The following is an 18,425-nucleotide window of genomic DNA, read 5'->3' on the forward strand; positions in this document are numbered from 1 at the left end:
TGCTGGACATGGCGGTATACCCCTGTAATCTCAGCAACCTGGGAGGCTGAGGCAGGAGGATCACAGTTTTGAGGCCAGTCTCCGGAACTTAGTGAGACCCTGTCTCAAATTTTTAAAAAAGGGCTGGGATATAGCTCAGTGGTAAAGTGCCTGTAGGTTCCATCTTCAGCACCAAAAAATAAAAAGGAAAAAATTTAAAAATAGGAAGATATACATCTTAAACTTTCTCTTCTTTGGTTTGTTAATATTTTGGGCAGTATCTTTTTTTTTTTTTTTTGAAGTGCTGGGGATTGAACTCAGGGCCTTGTGCTTACAAGGTAAGCACTCTACCAACTGAGCTATATCCCCAGCCCTAATATTTTGGTTTATAAAATTTCTTACAGTTGTACAGCTAATGGTTGTGATCAGAAATTCAACACAAAATCAAACTTGAAGAAACATTTTGAACGCAAACATGAAAATCAGCAAAAACAGTATGTAGTAAGTATGGTCATATGTGCTTATGTGTAGTACGATTTTTATATGTTTAAATTTTTACACTTATTGTTGATATTCTATAAAGTTTCCATCAACCAAATTTTGTCTCTCAAATGTCTAATTTTAGTCTGGTACTGACTGTGCTAATCATAAAGTTTTATTTTGTAAGCAAACATTGTGCACATTAAAGTACATAATTGGGTTACTATACCAACCAAAATATTTTTGCTTTTTCAAATGTCACTGATCTTTAAAGCTTATTGACATAAAGTAGAAATTTAAGGTAACTAAATAGGTGAAAGTAGCAAATGTAGTCTCTAAAATAGTTTTACCTTTAGAGGATTGTTCTGAACTGTTGATTTTTTGTTTTTTTTTTTCTGAAGATTAACACACATTTACTTAACAGTGTAATTTCGAAGGTTGCAAGAAGGCCTTTAAGAAACATCAGCAGCTGAAAGTCCATCAGTGCGAACATACCAACGAGCCCCCATTCAGGTGTGTGTTGCATGGGTCTTTGAAATTCTAGGTGTGCTTGAGATTGAAATGCAAAGGTTGGGAGCCCGTGTTCTAGAACAGCTTCCTAATAACCATTTTTCTGTTCCTATGTATCATGTATACCTGTTTATATATTGGGGCATTTTAAAAGTTAATTTTCATTTTCGCTTCTTTAAAATACATAGTGTGTTTCAGAGTAAGCTGAGATGATTACAGTTGTAGTTAAGCTTGAGGGGAAGGCTCAGGAATGGCTTGTCAGTTCATGTAGAGCCCGTGCAAGTCCATGAAAGGTCATTATGAAGGCATGAGTGACCTTCCTGTAAACAGGACAGAAGTGGGCCCAACCTGCAGTTAGAGGGTTTCCTGCGGAACACCAAAGGGTGGCTGGACGCGTCGGAGTAGAGCCACGAGGTCGCTGAGAGATGTGGGCTGCGTGGTGCTGGTGCTGCCTGTGTAGTGGAGCTGGCCCTTGTCTTCCTCCTGGCTCACGCAGGCTGCCCGGCGCCCCAGGGTTGCTGCAGTGACAGTGCTGTCGTTGCTTGCAGGTCTGCAGCTTATCCCTGTGCTGCCAGTTCCTGCAACACCAAAGTAGTCTGTTGTGTTTTGTTCTGTTTTTTGGTGGTGCTGGGGATCGAGCGTGTGCTTCTCGTTGCGACCTGGGGCTCCTGCGTGTGCCGCTGTGTGTTCTTATCACACAACCCACTTCCTCAGACATAAACAGCTCAGATGGTTCAGGTGTTTATCTCAGCCCAGCCCGACAACCTCTTGAGGTATCTTTGTAGCCTTGAAAGCAGAGTGTCTTTTCAGAGGTATGGCGAAGACTGTTTATGTGGTCACATAAACAAAGGAAGTAATGTGGCTGTTTTTCTCTCAAGTAGTTAATTTTTGCTCCAAGACTGGTTAAGTAACTGGAATCTCGTCTGTGATTAGATCTGCATCTCTGTAGGAAGAGGCAAGGCATTGGTGGAAGAAATGGGATAAAGTACCATTTACTCTAAGTGGAGTTCCCTGTGGAAGTGGATTGGCTAATACTTGATGTGTTGCTAACCCAGGTGTCCCCAGGAGGGGTGCGGGAAGCACTTTACCTCGCCCAGTAAGCTGAAACGACACGGAAAGGTCCACGAGGGTATGTACGGACGGTCCTGTGTGTGCTCACCCTGCACTTGGGTGTGTTTAATTGACTACTTTTTGCTTTCTAGTCTACTCCGTGCTCATGATGAGGAGCAAGGGACACCCTTCTGCTTATTCAGGTCTGGTCCTTGCCCAGTGCCTGCTCCTGCTCAGCACTGGGAGCCGTTGGTTTCCAGCCAGGGTCTCGCTTCCTTACATCCATCTGAACCCTTCGGTTTCTGCCCTGCGCCATTCTCCTCCTGCTTGGCTATTCAGAAGGCTTGGGTAATAGTGTGAAGTTTTCAGAGCAGTGAGACCGTAACTTAAAATTCATAAATTCTAGGGCCTGGGAAATTAAAGTATAGATACAAGACAGCAAATACAAGCAGTTAAATTAGAATCAAGTAGGTTTTTTTTGTTTGTTTGTTTTTTTAGTTGTATATGGACACATACCTTCATTTATTTATTTTTATGTGGTGCTGAGGATCGGACCCAGTACCTCAGACGTGCTAGGCAAGCACTCTACCACTGAGCCACAACCCCGGCCCCTGAATTTTGTTTTTAAATGGATTAGTGAGCAAGAGTGCAAGACAGCCACATTCTTTTTTGGTTTGAAGTTGGTGAAACTCAGCCTGTTTTATATGGCTGATTAATCCAGTTACTGTGCTTTGCACAATGTCCATTTCTGGTCACGGTTTTCCTGGTTTATTTTCTCCCATAGCTATACCTTGTTTTTGCAGTATGAAACTTACAAGATGCAAGACTAGAGGTAGCTGGGGAATGGGCACTGTAACTCCTGAGGTTTGGTGCTGATGGTCTGCCAAGGACAAAGGCTGGGTAACACTTTGTCCTTGACAAAGGGCTGATGGAAAAAGAGGCAAGCTTAGAGAGGCAGGAAAAGGGAACATGGACCTGTGTGTGTGGGGGGGGAGGGCATAAATTAGCAGGTGAAATACACACATGGCTCGCCTAACGAGACAGAGAGAGGCACCCTTCCGGTGGCGTCTGCTAGTGTAAAGTCCTAACACGAAGGACCTTGTATACAATTGATTCGTTTCACTATAATGTTACACTTTCTTAAGTTTTTATCTCACCCCTTGAGTCCAACAGAATTGAATGGTATTGGGAGAGAGGAGAAAGATTTTTAGGCATATAAGTTTCCTAATTATGGTCAGTGTTTACACTGAGTATTCTTACCAGGCAGAGCACCAGTCTATTTTTTTTTTTAAACAGGCTATGTATGTCAAAAGGGATGTTCCTTTGTGGCAAAAACATGGACAGAACTTCTAAAACACATGAGAGAAACCCACAAAGGTAAGGCAGACATAAAAGGAATGGTATAAATATTTGCCACTGCAGAACTGATATAGTGCTTTTAAAGAGCAGAATATTAGATATATACCATAAAGTAAAAAGTTTTTCTATGTTTTGGTGAAATGCTGGCTCCCTCGGCTGTTTGCTAGGTGAGCAGAGTGGGGCCAGGTCTCTTGGAACTAGCACACCATGACTTAACATGCTCAAAGGTTCTGGAAGTCTCTAAAAACAATCTTGGAAGGCACCAGTGCTCTGTGAGACGCTTGGGAAAACAGTGCTTCATATTTATGGGCACTGTGTAGACAAATATTTCATTTTCTCCTCCTGTCCAGTTACCATGCTGAGAACCTCTGCTTCCTGTACAGCCAAGGGGCTTGGGAGTGATAGAAGAAATTAAAAGACTTGAGATAAACCTCCAAGCAGTAAAAGCTGGGGTTAGGCCAAGCATGGTGGTGCTTGCCTGTAATCCCAGCAACTTGGGAGGATGAGGCAAGAGGATCCCAAGTTCAAAGCAAGCCTCAGCAACTTAGTGAGACCCTAAGCAGCTTGGGGCTGGGGATGTGGATTGGTGGTTAAGTGTCCCTCAGTTCAAACCCTGGTACCAAAAAAAAAAAAACCTGGGGTTAGCGTTTCCTTGGAAATTTCTGACTTCTGTATAGTTATAAGGTTTTGGACATTGAGTATGTTATTTATGCATTCAGCATTAATTTTTCCTGTATGGCAAAATCTAAGAAAGTTGGTTGAATTTGTCTACTTCGCAGAGGAAATATCATGTGAAGTATGCCAGAAAACATTTAAACGCAAAGATTACCTGAAGCAACACATGAAAACTCATGCCCCAGAACAGCTTGTGTGTCAGTGCCCAAGAGAAGGCTGTGGAAGAACCTACACCACAGTGTTCAATCTCCACAGCCATATTCTCTCTTTCCATGAGGAACTGCGCCCGTTTGTGTGTGAACACACTGGCTGTGGCAAGACATTTGCAATGAAAGTAAGTGCTCCCCTCCACGTGCAGCCCCGGCTGTCTGTGCTTACACGTGGGCTCTGGGTTGGCGTCCTGGGGTCTGCAGTGGGAAGGCCTGCTGAGCAGGCACAACATGTCTCCCACTTTTGCTTCAGCTGTGGTGGTGGTTCACTCAACTCTGATGAATCCACTGGCTTCAACTAATCTCAGTGTCCAGTGGACTGGAAGGACTGCATCCACAGGGAACTCATTAGAAATGCAGGTTCTAGGCCCCACTTTAACCCTGCTGAGTCAGAAGCCCAGTGGGTGGGGCCAGGAATCCTGTACTAAGTGGAGAAGCCAGTGACCTTGGTATCTGTGCGTATTCAGAGCATGCTGGTGCTTTGGGTTCTTTTGGACCATTACCTAAGGACTGGGAAGGGAAATGAGCAAAAAGGGATGAGGGACCACAGAACTTTGGAGATGTCATCTAGGTCTCAGCAACATGCATGGGGTCAGGGAGAACGTGATACTTGGGAGTTTGTAGACTCGCTCTGGTTGATTTCTTATAGGTTCTTAACTGCAGTTATAATAGAGGCAGACAAGAGAACTGAGGTTCACTCAGCACAGTCAACACTGGTAGAAAACCCCCAGGAGGCTGAAGGTGGCCAGCACTGTCACCAGTGTCAGTAGGACACTGGGGATTCCTTCTAGTGGTCAGGAATATGGTTTAGGCAGATTCAGTTTGCAACAACTGAATGACTTGTTTACAACAGCTTTCCCCCTCCTCAGGAAGAATTAAGCAAAGTGGTTGGGGTTGTATAGATTCCTAAAGTGGTCCTTGGAAAGGCAATGAAAATCACCAGTCCTGGAGTTGAAGAATTCTTCCCTTACGGGGTGGGGGGCAGGGGTCTGGGTTTAAATCATACCCCTGAACAGAAAGAAGACTGACAGGGTAAATAACTCTTACAGCTTTCATGTTCATGGATTCTCCAGTGTTACGGTTTTTAAAATACAGGTTTCTCTTTTTTTCTTCACTGTAGCAAAGCCTCATGAGGCATGCTGTTGTGCATGATCCTGACAAGAAGAAAATGAAGCTTAAAGTAAGTTGAAGCCACTTAGGGGAGCTCTTGGGTCTAAACCTACCCTGCCTGAAGCCTGGCACATCCCCCGGCTTCTCTCTAAAGGAGTGTTCCCTGTCGGAGCACACAACCAACCCAGATAATTCTGACTTTGAGTTCTAGTTGTCTGTCTTCCTTATTCCCAAAGGTAAAACCATCTCGGGAAAAACGGAGTTTGGCCTCTCACCTCAGTGGCTATATCCCTCCCAAAAGGAAACAAGAGCAAGACTCATCTTTGCCTAAAAACAGAGGGTTGGGGACCCGTGTGGAAGACAAGGTGCTCTCGACGGTCGCGGTGCTCGCCCTCCACTAGGCACCTAACGAGCCTTGTTGAAGGACTAGACCACTGAGTTTTTTTCTTGCTCAGAAGTCTGTTTGTCTTTATTAAAATCACTGATGCAGAACATTTGATTCCTTGTCATTTCCATTTTCTTTGTTCAAAATGTCTCTTTTCTGGGTCTCTTGCAAGTCTCCGTATGCCTTCTCTTCTTTCTTCGTCAAATGCCGAATAACACACATTAAGGCTTTTCCTCCTTTAACAGGTTGTGGCCTGGATAAGAAGGTAGCCATTCCAGGCATAGTCTGAACTATTTGATTAAATATTTCCTCCTAAAAAAGGAAAATAGTTTACAAATAATTTAAAATCATAAAAATGTGTGATGAACACATACAAAAATCAGTGTTCTAGTCACTTATTTAAGTGACTAGGCTGATTAGCTCACATATCTGGTTAAGTGACTAAAATCTGCACAGGGACTCCATGTGACTAAATAACACACTGAAGGCTTGACAGTCTTGAGTTTCCCCTCTGTCACAGCACTAAGGGGTCATATTTGGCCCCAGACTAAAAACACTAGATTTGGACCCTGGCAACCTCTCTCTCTATGCCCCAAACTGTTAGTTCAGTGTAGTTCCTAACACTGATGCTATCACAGAATGACTTGTTAAAAAATAAATAAAAACATAGAGACTCTAGACTCCAGAAATTCTGAATCAGTTGGGCTATAATCTAGGCCTAAATGGTTCTAACATGGAATTAGGGTTGAAGCCACTGTACCAGTGCCTCCCTTAGTGGGTGATACAGTTACCCAACTTTAAAAGTGGAACAGACAGCCCATAAACATCCTGGCATTGTAAATCAACACCACCTCTAGAAGACAGTGCAACTATACAATGCATCTCATAAACACGACAAAAGAATTATGAAGTTTCTAGTTATTTTAAAGGCTACTCATTGTACAATCTGTAAAATAGAACAGTATATAATTTTACATTATTTTCATATGACAAAGTATGCTATACTGGAAAATACAGTATGCTTGCATTTTGAGAAGAAACAAACTGGAAAGCTACTGTCATTACTGGGAAACAGAATTATACTCCCTTTTCTTTGCCTTTAATTTTCCCAGATTTTCTACACATATATTTTTATATTGGACAACAAAAAACACAAGCAGTTACTCATTCCAACTTTTACTTACCATCTTATTTTCTGGTTCATTTACATTTTTCCCCTTCTTTATGGTAATTTGAACTTGGTATTTTTTCTCAATCCACTGCTGAATCTGTTTACTCTTTGTGTCCAAATCATGTTGTTTAATATTTGAAGAAAAAGTTAGTTCCTTTGTCACAGTTGGTCCTGGTTTGAAACAGTGAGATTTGATGCTAGAACTACTCACAGGTCTCTGAAACCTGAACTTGCCCGCACACCTTGAAGATCTTGGATTGCCACAGGGGCCCCAGTGGTCCTCGTCTGACTCGTTGCTTCACAGACCAGCAACCGTTCTTTTAAATTGGGGAGATGGACATAAAAGTACGAATATTTTACCTGCCAGGTCAAATCTCATAAGGTTTTTGCATTATATACAACAGAAGACTATAAATTAAGAAAATGAACATGAATAGGCAAAAAAGCTCAAACAGTGGAAGGAAACAGAACAGTAAGTAATGGTTTCTCACCTATTAGCAAACAAAAATGACCACACGACAGTACTAAGTGTAGGTGAGCATGTAGAAAATTTTCATACACTGCTGATGAGAGAAACTGCACCCAAGTGAATTCACTGAATTTACAGTGTGCGCAAGCATTGATAATGAAAAACTGGGAATAAGCCCAATATAAAAATGGATTAACAAATTTGATACAATCTTGAAATATGGTAATTATAATAAATTAGCTACAGCTATTATGTAAATATGGACAGATGCTGGAAACAATAGTGTCATTTATACTTACTAAAATCTGGTGTTTATGTGTAATGAGTTTAACAACTGTATCTACACACTAAAGGTGAGCAAGGACAACTCTGGGGAAGGGGCTTCAGCTTTTCTATAGTTAACTGTACTAAATTTCTGAACTATAATCATGTTAACACTTGTTCATTTTAGATGATGGGTAGTAAGTGTTGATTATGTTTTTGCTGTAAGCTTTTATGTTAAATCTTTTTAAAAAGAATTTTTAACATCTCCTTACTTTCTGGCAGTTCCTACCAGTTGGTCCTGGGTCTCCATTAGTAATGCCTTTCATACATTAGCCCTTCAACGTCTCCAGTCTGTTCAGCTTTTTTATGTTGTTGTTCAACTATTCTTAATGACATATGTTTGATGTCCTTTTTCCCCTGGTTGGTCTCTTCTGAATATCTATTTTCCAATCAATATCCTTGTTAACTGTGATGTTATAAAACTGAGCCACAGACAACATGTATCTTTCTCATAGCACAAAACCTCAGGATGGCTGCCCAGGTACCAGTCTTCTGACAACTGTCCCAGAGTGCTTCCCAGTGAGCAATCTTCCACAACAATCAGCACTTCTTAGGAACCACGAAAAACAAGCATATCTTCACTTAATATCCAGCTCATGGCTTCTATGAGGCTTCACTGATAAGTACCTGGTAAGGTAACTGGTCAAGTATGCAAATGAGCATTGCAACTGACACTCTAATAAAATACTTTGGTGTGAGGTGGAATTTGAACCCCTTCAAAATTTTAAAGGTTCTTCCAAATAATTAACCAAACACCTCTGGTTAAGAGATGAGAAAAGCACAACAAAAGGAAGGAGTTAAGTGAACTGCCTAGGAGTTAAGTGATTCCACCTCTTCTGAATTTCATTTCATCACTCAGAGACAAGGCTATAGGACAAGGCAGGGTATTTCCATCACTCTGGTTGGTGTGCCTTGTTTAACCCTCCATTTGATAAAGGTTCAAAGGAAGAGACAATGCATACAGGGTGTCAAGTAAAAATGAAGAGAAGAATGGAACTAAGGGATGGAGGAGGCGACAAAGATACTGGGAATGCTGGTAGAGCCATGAATATTTTGAATTTTCCTGTTTTTCATTTCCTACTGTCACAGGCACCGTGGTAGATGCCAAAGTCTAAACTGCTGATTTTTGGTCCTAACAGATTTAAGGAACAAACAGTTAAATACCTACCAGGTTTTAGTTTGGCCTTTTCTGTGTCTCTGAGCCGCAGCCGTTCCTGGTGAATCTGTGTTCCTGTCATGAGTTGGTATTCCGGGGGCTCTGTGCTGGAGTTCCTCCGCACCAGCCTCAGGTCTCGCTCTTCCATGAGTCTAATTGCATCTGCTCGGTGCATGTTTCCCAAATCATTGCCCTTCTCATCAAGGACACGAATAATTCGCTCACCAATTTTCCTTCCAACATTACTAAAAGTTGTGTCACTCTTTTTTTTCTTTTTCCTCTCATCCTGGGTGTTCTCAACAGTACTAAAACTTTTTGTATGCATTAGGTAGGACAGTCTTGGGGCATAAGCAACCAGGAACAACTGCACTGGGACTGTCTTTTGTATAATGTGTTTATCAAAACACCTTCCAATGCAACTATTTTCAGTCCTTATGGTTTGCAGCAGTAGCCTCTTCAGGAGAGCAGCCATCCTAAGACATAAGAAAAATTCATTAAGATTCAATCATTTTCCGGGAGTGATAATGCACACCTATAATCCCAGCTACTAGAAGACTGAGGCAAGGAGGAACACAAGTTCAAGGCCAGCCTTGGCAACACTGTGAGACCCAAAAGGAAAAAAAAAAAAAAAAAGGCTGGGGATCTAGTTCAGTGGTAGAATGCTTGCCTAGCATGCACAAGGCTCTGTGTTCAAATTTCAATACCACCAAAAAATAAAATTAATCATTCCCATAGTTGCTATTGTGGAACACATCCAGGCATGTGTGAGGTTATAGGCTGCCATCTGTGAATGTTATGGAATGCTGTTCTCAGGAATATCAGATCCATCCACGGAAGTTTGCATCAGTAAGATGGACTATTGGGTAACCCTGGCCAGATTAATTCATGGTGGTATTGTTCCTAGTACAAGTGGTTATCAGAACAAACCAGCACTGCATGTTTTTTTCTCTTACATTCATTTCACTTGACTTTTTTTTCTTTCTTTTTTTTGGGGGGGTACTGGGGATTAAACTCAGAGGCATCACTTAGCCACATCCTCAGCCTTATTTTGTATTTTATTTAGAGACAGGGTCTCACTGAGTTGCTTAGCACCTTGTTGGCTTTGAACTCATGATCCTCCTGCCGCATCCCCAAGCCCTGGGATTATAGGTGTGTGCCAACACACCCAGCTCACTTGACTAATTTTGTCAAGGAACTTAGAGTGTCAACTCCAAGAGCAAAGATCATCCTGAGGGTTGATTTATGAGGATACAGGATATAAAATGCCTGTTGACTTATAAATACCAATTCAGAAACTGCTAACAATTTATGAGTGTATCTGATGGCATAGAACAGTTAAGAATAGTATTATGGGAAGGGGAACCCTCCAAGAAGGATGTTGACCCACTGGAAGAACAAACTGTCAGAAAAGAAATACCCTGACATAAATCAAAGAGTTGGCCTCATAACCTATAAAGATCACTAACGAGGTAAGGTCAGCATTACTAAAAAGTGTTAATTAAGCATTAGGCATATATGATATTGGATTTACTGTATGGTGTAAGACTGAATTTGAAACACTTTAAAATGACACATTGATTTTTCTAACTGTTTCTCTACCTCATTGTGTCTCTCTCATTCACAGGTTTGGTACGTCTTGGACACACAGGCTGAAGGAGTGACAAGAGAACCCATTCATCTCATTTAGGATATACTGAGAAACCATAAAGAAACCAGAATTCAGAGAGGTGTGTCTTATGAAAGATAAAAGAGGACAGGAGGAGGTGCTTTTTTCCCAAAGAATGGTCACTGCATGGCCTGCATGAGAATCACTGGTGGTGTAAAAAACTGGAAACTCCCTCTATCCCTGGCTGTGATCCCACCTGGCTGTACAACCCACTGTCCCATCTCATCCCAATCCCTCACTCCTCATGTTGGTGAGTCATATGGAAAAAGAAAAGGTAAACTGAATAGAAAGTGATGGGTATGCATATTCTCACTTCCCTCTTTACCAAGGTGGATAACACCCAACCCTCAAATTTATACCTGTGATTGCCATCTCTACCCTGAGTTCCAAACCTGAAACAGCCTACCCAATATCTCCTCTTAGATAAGCAATAATCATTCTCAAGCCAACATTTCCAAAATTCACTGTTGGTCTTTCACCTCACCTGCTCCCTTTTGTCTTCCCTGTCTCATAGAATGGCAACATATATTCTGCTTGCTCAGGCCAAAGACACCAAATTTATCTTGCACTTTAGTTTTCTTTCAGTAATTCATCAGAAAATCCTATTGTTCATCTCATAAAATATATCCAGAACCCTATCCTTCTCATCTCCTCCATTGCTATAACTCTGCTCAAAAACCACCATGTCTCACCTGGATCACACAATGAGCCACTGCCTGCCCTTGCCCCTGAGAATTGATGGCCATGATGGTCGTGACCCTTTTAAAATATATGTCAGGGACAGGGTTGTAGCTTAATGTTACAGCACTTGCCTAGTATGCTTGAGGTCCTGGATTCCATCCCCAGGACCACAAAAATGAATGAATGAATGAGTGAATGAATGGATGAATGAATGAATATGTCAGATCACATCCCTCCTCTGCTCACAACACTCCACTGGCTCCATTTCTACTCCAGGTAAAATCCAAGCCCTTGTAATGACCTAACATGCCCCCCAACCTGGCCCATGCTGATCGCCGCTCTCTCCATTCAATCTGCTCCAAACTTGCTTCCTCCTTGCTGCTCCTTGGAAACACTGAACACAACCCTCCTCTGGGTCCTTGCACACAGAAGTTCCTTTCCCTGCAACCCTCTTCCTTCAGATAGCTGCCTGCTTCGTTTACTTCACGTCTCTGTTCAAATGCCACCCACTTGGTGAGGGTTTCCCTGACTCTTACAGCCCATCACTTTCAAACCCATCATATGACCTTTTGAAAAACTCCCTTGCCTCCCTCAACATGTCCTTGTTGAATGGACGTATGGGCAAAGGAAACAGCCACAGAGGAGTGGTGGTACCCACAGCACTTGACCTCTGTGCCCTCAGCTGTGCCACTCCCCTCCAGCACACACACATTAGCTGGCATTCAACATCCACCAGCCTGAAGATCCAGGGCCAGAGGCTTCATCACTGTGAATGGGATGAGCTAATTCATAGTGATAACCTCGCTGGTGACTCCAGCTGCAGGTGTTATAAAGGCTATAAGGTAAGAGTGAACCGGATCTTAAAGAGCTCAGACATTTCTCATTTAATAAAAAGTAGATCTTTATTGGTAGAGGAAGCCCCGATGTTAGTCATCTTACTGTCACTATAACAAATACCTGAGATAATCAACTTATGAAAAGGAAAGGTTTGATTTGGCTCACAATTTTGGAGGTTTCAGTCCTTGATCAGCTGGACCCTCCTTTTGGGCCTGTGGCAAGGCAGCACATCATGGTGGGAGTGAGTGTATGGTGGAGTAAACCAAAGGTAATTTTCTTTTCCTATTCTTCTTAATTATCATTATTTCTCAATTTTTTAAAGAGGAAGAAGTGCTATTTTAATACTTTTAATAAACACTACTTCAGAAAAGTAATATAGAATATTTAAAAAGTTTTAAAAACATTTTCCAAGATGAGAAAAAGGAAAGCAAAAGAGTAGAGAACTACTGGGACTATTTTTTTTAAAGTCCTTTACCTTATCATTTTTCAAATTTAATTTCAAATTTAAAAAAGCTTAAACTTTTCTTGACACAAAGAGGAAATAAAGGAATTCACTACAATTAAGCTTTAATGCTAGTTAATTCTGGCTTTAGATCAGCAAAATTGAAAATACATGTTTCTTCAAAATAGACCCTTATACATAAAAATATAAATATGAAACTAAGAAAAAAACTGTAATGTTAAATTTGAATAATAAATTAAATAAACTGAGAACTTTAGAATTTTATTAGGAAAAAAAGTCAATCTGTACACAAAGACTACTAAAATGAATAGCCTGTGGCCAAACTTTTTTCATCTCCACCCCCACAACCATTAAAGAGCTATCCCAAAGTAAATCCTAGGGCACCAGCAAATACCTCAATGTGTTTCTATAAGAGGTACTATTTTATCTTTTAAGTAATTATAAGAACATTATCTCACTTAATAATCCTTTTTTATTATCAGACACCTAGTTTTCGGATTTTTTAAAAGTATTATAATTTTGTTTGCTGATACTTGACTTACAGTTTAGCTTCCTGAAGGGACTCCCACTGGTCAAATGTGGTATAATTTAAACCATAAGGAAAAATGACTAATACATTTTGAGAGACTAAATATGCAAAAAATCTATGGGAACAACAATTTGTACAACTCCCTGTGACAATTATACTTTGGCTCCTCTGGAAATCAGTAAATTGGTAACTAAATAAAAGAACTAAGCATTTATCCTACCTTGTTAGGAAGAACTGTACTCATCCCCTGTTGATGAAAAGCTCTTTAGAGAAGAATGATAGCTAATAAATGGAGGAAGAAAAGTAATTAGAAGAATCACCATTTTGGCATCACCAATGAAACCAGTGATTCAGGTAACATAGCTGCAAAAAATCATTCAGAAGAAACCTGAGGCCAACAGGTCTCCCCAGAACGAACAGGTAACAACACATTGTGTGGAGGAGACAGCTGGCTGTCACCATCGTGACCAAAGGTGTGACTTGGCATCACAAATGGTGGGATAACCTGTCATCCTAGTGCATACCTCCTGATGTGCAGCTTCTCCAAGGATACAGCACCTTCCATGAACAGCCTCGCCAAAAGGGCTTTACTGACACCTGATGCAGTGTCTATACCTAGCTTCCAGTTTCCAACAGATACCAGGGCCAGACTCAGAATGGAACAAATTAAACACCACAAGGAAACCATCTCATAAATCCAGATTGTGAGAGAAGACAACTGGCTTGGTGTCTTGAAAAGAGTGAAAGTCATGCAAATGAAAAGGGAAGGAAGCAGACTGTTCTTAAATAAAAAGTTCAAAAAGGTAGAATTATAAAATGCAATGCACTTGAAGAAAAGCAGCTGAAAGGTATGTTTGGGATGTAGCGGGGAATGTGAATATAAATTAGGTATTAGATACTATCAAAGAAGTACTGCTGATTTTCTTATAATTCCTAGGAAATGAATGCTTAAGTCCTTAGTGTCATTACATCTGTCACTTGCTTTAAAAGGGTTCAGTAGGAAATATAGTCAGCAATTATGGCAACATTTGCTATAAATCTGTTTGTATGGGTGTTCAGTTAGTTTTTCAACTTTTTTTGTTGTTTAAAAATTTAAAAAAAAAAGGGAAGGACAAAGTACACCAGTCATGTCAATATACAACTATAGTCTGCAAGTTCTATATTTCACTGTAATCTAATAAACTGGCATTCTAGTTTTGTGCATCTTAAAAAAATGCATCCCCTTCATTAGTCTTAAGCTTATGTCTAAGTGTCCAATAAATGAGGACTTTACAAACTTAAAATGTTTAAATGGTGATATTTTCAGTTTGAAATTGAACTTGTACATGTTTTGCTAATTTGAAGATCAACATGTTTACAACAGGGCAGTATTTCTAAGAAACCAGAAGCCTGAAGCCAGACATGCCTATAATCCCAGTCTCTCAGGAGTTTGAGCTCAACCACAGTACTGTCATAATAAAAAATAAAAAGAGCTGGGGATGTAGCTCAGTGGTAAAGCCCCTCTGTGTTTACTCCCAATAGCAGAAAAGAAAGGAAGGAAGGCACAAACAAACTAACCAGAGGATTGTCATCATCATTTGGAGATGCTTCAAAGCAACAGATATTTCCTTTCCCCTCTCCTATGAAAACTGGGTTAAAACAGGGGGAACAAAAACAGATGAAATTTTAGTGAATGAATAATAAAACATTATAATCTAATGAGTTCAAGGACAGCTTAAGCTGGGAAGTGTGAAATTACCCTTAATCTTTCCAGTTTGAGGTAAAACAGGAAGCCATGTTCTCTTAAGAATTGTCCTTGATACTTTTGTCAGATCAATAATACTAGACTGAACAGAAAAGCAGTCAATCAAAATAAAGATGCTTATATTCTTATAACATTAGTACACTTACTGCACTCTTAACTCCTACAAGAGCCAAGTATCATAAAGTTGATTACTTATAATGTATGATTTTATAGTATATTAATCTGATTTGATTACTTATCAACTTTGCCAAAAATTATGCTGTGCTGCCCAAGTCTGCTTTCAATTCAGTAGCTGACTCCACATTGAAGAAATACATAATTTTTTATATTTGTACTTTATTTACTTGTGATTGGTCCACTGAGTAAGGAGGCCTCTTAGCATCATTAACTCTCCTAGAACAAGGTATGGAAAAAAATGTAGTTGTATTTGCTCCAAATTCACATGGTATGAGGTAAACTTAATGTTTGGTGCATACATTCAGTAAAAAATGATTTAAATACTAAGTCATAAAGTGGGAAATTATGAAATAAATATGCATCTACCTCCAGGTGTACTTGTTATTTCAGATGAACTTAGGGTCATGCTGTTTATATTTTCCCATTAGTCTTCAGTTGTCTAACAAGTAGTATTCTTTGTAGGACTATTTTTCCTCAATATTTCATTACAAAAATGCTTAAACATATAGGAAAGTTGAAAATTTTTTCAGTAAACAACTCAAATACTTATCATTTAAATTTACAATTAGCATGTTCCTATCCTAGCTTCATCTATCCATCTCTATTCTTTCTGTTCATTTTATGTTTTGGTGCATTTGAAGGCGAGTTGTAGATATCAGTACACTTCATCCTCAAATTCTTCAGCATGCATATCACTAACTAGAGTTCGGCACTTGTTTACAATTCTTTTTTTCCTTTGGAGTCAAAATTTACATACAATCATTCGAGATGTACAAATCTTAAGTATACCATTTGATTAGTTTTGACAGGTATATACCTTTGTAGCCAAAACTCTCATCAACAAGTACATCAACCCCATCATCCCAGAAAGTTTCTCATGCCTCTTCCACATCAATCTTAATCTCTACCCTAGGGCAACTATAGTTCTGACCATTTTTCCATCATAGTGTACTCGAAGACTTCACATAAATGGAATCAAACAGCACATATTCTTTGTTGTAAGGCACCTCAGCATGTTTTCAAGATTCATCCTGGTCATCTGTATGTGTCATTAGTTTGTTCCTTTTTATTTCTGAAAAGGGTCCCAATATAATTATACTGCGATTTTTAAAAATCTAGTTTTCTAATGAACACACTTAGGGTGTGTGGTTTTTGGCTCTTACAAATAAAGTGGCCATGAACATTCTTATAGCTAAACCCAAAAGCAATGAAATGATTTTTAATGATTACTGCTCCAAATGATGGTTGCATTCCCTTTGTGATACATTATTTTTCATTCTTCATGAGGTATTAATCATGTATTTGTAAGGAAACTTTATAAAACATAATGTAAATATGTGGTTTAGTAGATACAAATCATAATGGGTGAGTGGGTGGGGAGTATCATGCTCTAAAAAGTTAAATTGCATGCAGTTTTAAACTAGGTAGACTGAAAAGATGAAAATAATTTGTATTATTTGTTTACTTGTTACTTTTCTTTCCCTTACAATTGATATGCATAAGCTTATATTGATATCTGTTCATTCAGGGGAGGCTGGATCAAAGTTATGTAGATTCTAATGGACTAAATACTTGGGAAATTAACTTTGCCAATTCCTGTAACTCTAAAGATTCTCTCTTCCACTTCCCAAAAGAATTTCAAGAAGTCCTTGCATCAGCCAGCTAACCATCCCCTGTACCCACTTCTAGCTTGGGTGCTGCAACTGTAATTCCCAGAGGACTGCACAATTGTTACTGGGCCTTCATGCTGCTCTCCCTTGGTTCTGGCTTTGTTCTTCATAAAAAGCATAAATTGCTCTCCATAATGAGACTGAGCTATTTAAGAGCTAGAACTCCAACTTACACAACACTGGAAAAAATCCACATATATCTTTGGCCAATTACTTAACCATTTTTTTTTTTGTTATTAAATTGAAATAACCTAATAACCATCCCAAAAATAGTTAAGAAGCCTGTACAGAGTTGAAGAATCAGCACTAAAAATTGGACTTATTCTTGTATGTTAATCTTCTAAATGGCCATGTCCTCTTCCCAAATTCCCTAGCTCAGCGACCTGCATGACTACCCTTTGGAGGCAAATGACACTTCCATTCTCCCTTTCAATCCAATCCATCACCAAGTTTCATCAACTCAGTCCTGCTGAGATTTATCCACTTTTTCCCCCCATATTCACTGTCCTTCCCACTTCTCCTTTCTGCCTAAACCACATGGCCTTTCAGTTTTTTAAAAACTCTTTCCCTCGGTTTAGGAAACTAAGGGAACTATGTCAGAGGCCCAAGGTGTGCCCCTCTGCTCTTTCTCAGGGCGTTTATTTGGACTACATCCCCAAATAAGCCAGATCTTCTACCTCCTATCCCCACCACCCCCCAGCTGTCTGTTGGGCTCAACATAAAATGTTTCCATAGTCCGGCTTATTCTTCCCTTATAGCGCTTATTACAATTATAACTTTGAGATTATTTTAGTACTTTTGCTCTCCCTCACTAGACCACAAGCTCTGTGAAACAGGAAACAAACGTGATTTATACATTAATGACAAGACTGGCACAACAGTCTCCCATCCACCCTCTGTATTTTTCTTGGACTGAGGACTTTCATAACTCGTACTAGGAACTGTGGCTTCTCAGTAAGAAAACTTATTTTACGTCTTTTGGGAGTCTTAAGCCATGGCACCTACTAAGTGATAAATGAGCGGGGTGAACCCCACAGTCACTTCATGAACTTCCCCACTATGTCCTCCACGCCGCGGCAGCAGGCAGCAAGGAAAGGCGTTTATCTAGCTCTTCCTTCCTAAGCAAAAGTACCCTCCACTGTATCTCCTGATCGGCGCCAGGAACTCGCCCCGGCAGCGAGCGCTTCCGGACAGAGCGAACTCCGTCACGTGCGGCAGGAGTTGCCACGCCCACCCCGGCAAGAGGGCCCGCTACGCGCTTCGTAGAGAAAGGACGTCGGGACGTGCTGCGTGCGTGTGCGTAGGCGGACCGGACTGGCAGGGCGATACCGGGAGAACCCAGTGGGACGGTCCACAGGTCTAGGTCGGTGTTACTAGGAAGCTCGGGCTGTGACCTGCAGCCGAAAATCCCGGCTTTGTACTCTAGCTGAACCCCCGGCCTCCCAGTCGGTTCTTCGGGGATGCGGGGGGCTCGCCCCCTCCGCCCGGCAGGACGGTAGCCCTGACCTTCCATGTTCACGGGCCAACGCGAGGCCGCTTGCTTTGCAGGCAAGTCCCCTACCGCACGCCCTCCAGCCCAGGTCCCCTCACCGCTCGGCCCCCTTCAGACCTTTAGCATTACCTGTAACGGAGGTCGGCGATTGGTAATGTCTGACAGAGCCAGTGAACGAGCTCTGCGTCAAGACCCTTTCGCTTTCCGTAGTGGGCAGGGCTTCGCGTGTCCTTTTAAAGGAAAGGTGACATGGGAAAAACGCCTCCGACAAAAAATGCTGAAGACGTGA

General features: G+C 40.8%; 2 protein-coding genes across 2 annotated transcripts in view; one reads left to right on the top strand and one right to left on the bottom strand.

Moving 5' to 3' along the window:
- Gtf3a (general transcription factor IIIA) overlaps positions 1-5,866 on the top strand; it is a 30,841-nt gene extending 24,975 nt beyond the window's left edge. The window contains exons 4-10 of the mRNA XM_047554277.1: positions 384-480; positions 884-972; positions 2,025-2,098; positions 3,316-3,396; positions 4,158-4,387; positions 5,383-5,442; positions 5,609-5,866. Coding sequence (XP_047410233.1) covers positions 384-480; positions 884-972; positions 2,025-2,098; positions 3,316-3,396; positions 4,158-4,387; positions 5,383-5,442; positions 5,609-5,773 — 796 coding nt within the window. The 3' untranslated portion in view covers positions 5,774-5,866. The remainder of the gene's footprint in view (positions 1-383; positions 481-883; positions 973-2,024; positions 2,099-3,315; positions 3,397-4,157; positions 4,388-5,382; positions 5,443-5,608) is intronic.
- On the bottom strand, positions 280-18,339 carry Mtif3 (mitochondrial translational initiation factor 3). The gene is made up of 5 exons (XM_047552691.1): positions 18,266-18,339; positions 8,890-9,350; positions 6,942-7,099; positions 5,310-6,069; positions 280-1,912 (listed from the first exon to the last, which is right to left on the bottom strand). The coding sequence occupies exons 2-4, from the start codon at positions 9,347-9,349 to the stop codon at positions 5,851-5,853; spliced, it is 837 nt and encodes a 278-aa protein (XP_047408647.1). The 5' UTR covers position 9,350; positions 18,266-18,339; the 3' UTR covers positions 280-1,912; positions 5,310-5,850.
- Positions 18,340-18,425: the final 86 nt, after the last annotated feature.

Source organism: Sciurus carolinensis, chromosome 5 (genome assembly GCF_902686445.1).
Source record: "Sciurus carolinensis chromosome 5, mSciCar1.2, whole genome shotgun sequence".
NCBI lineage: Eukaryota > Metazoa > Chordata > Mammalia > Rodentia > Sciuridae > Sciurus > Sciurus carolinensis.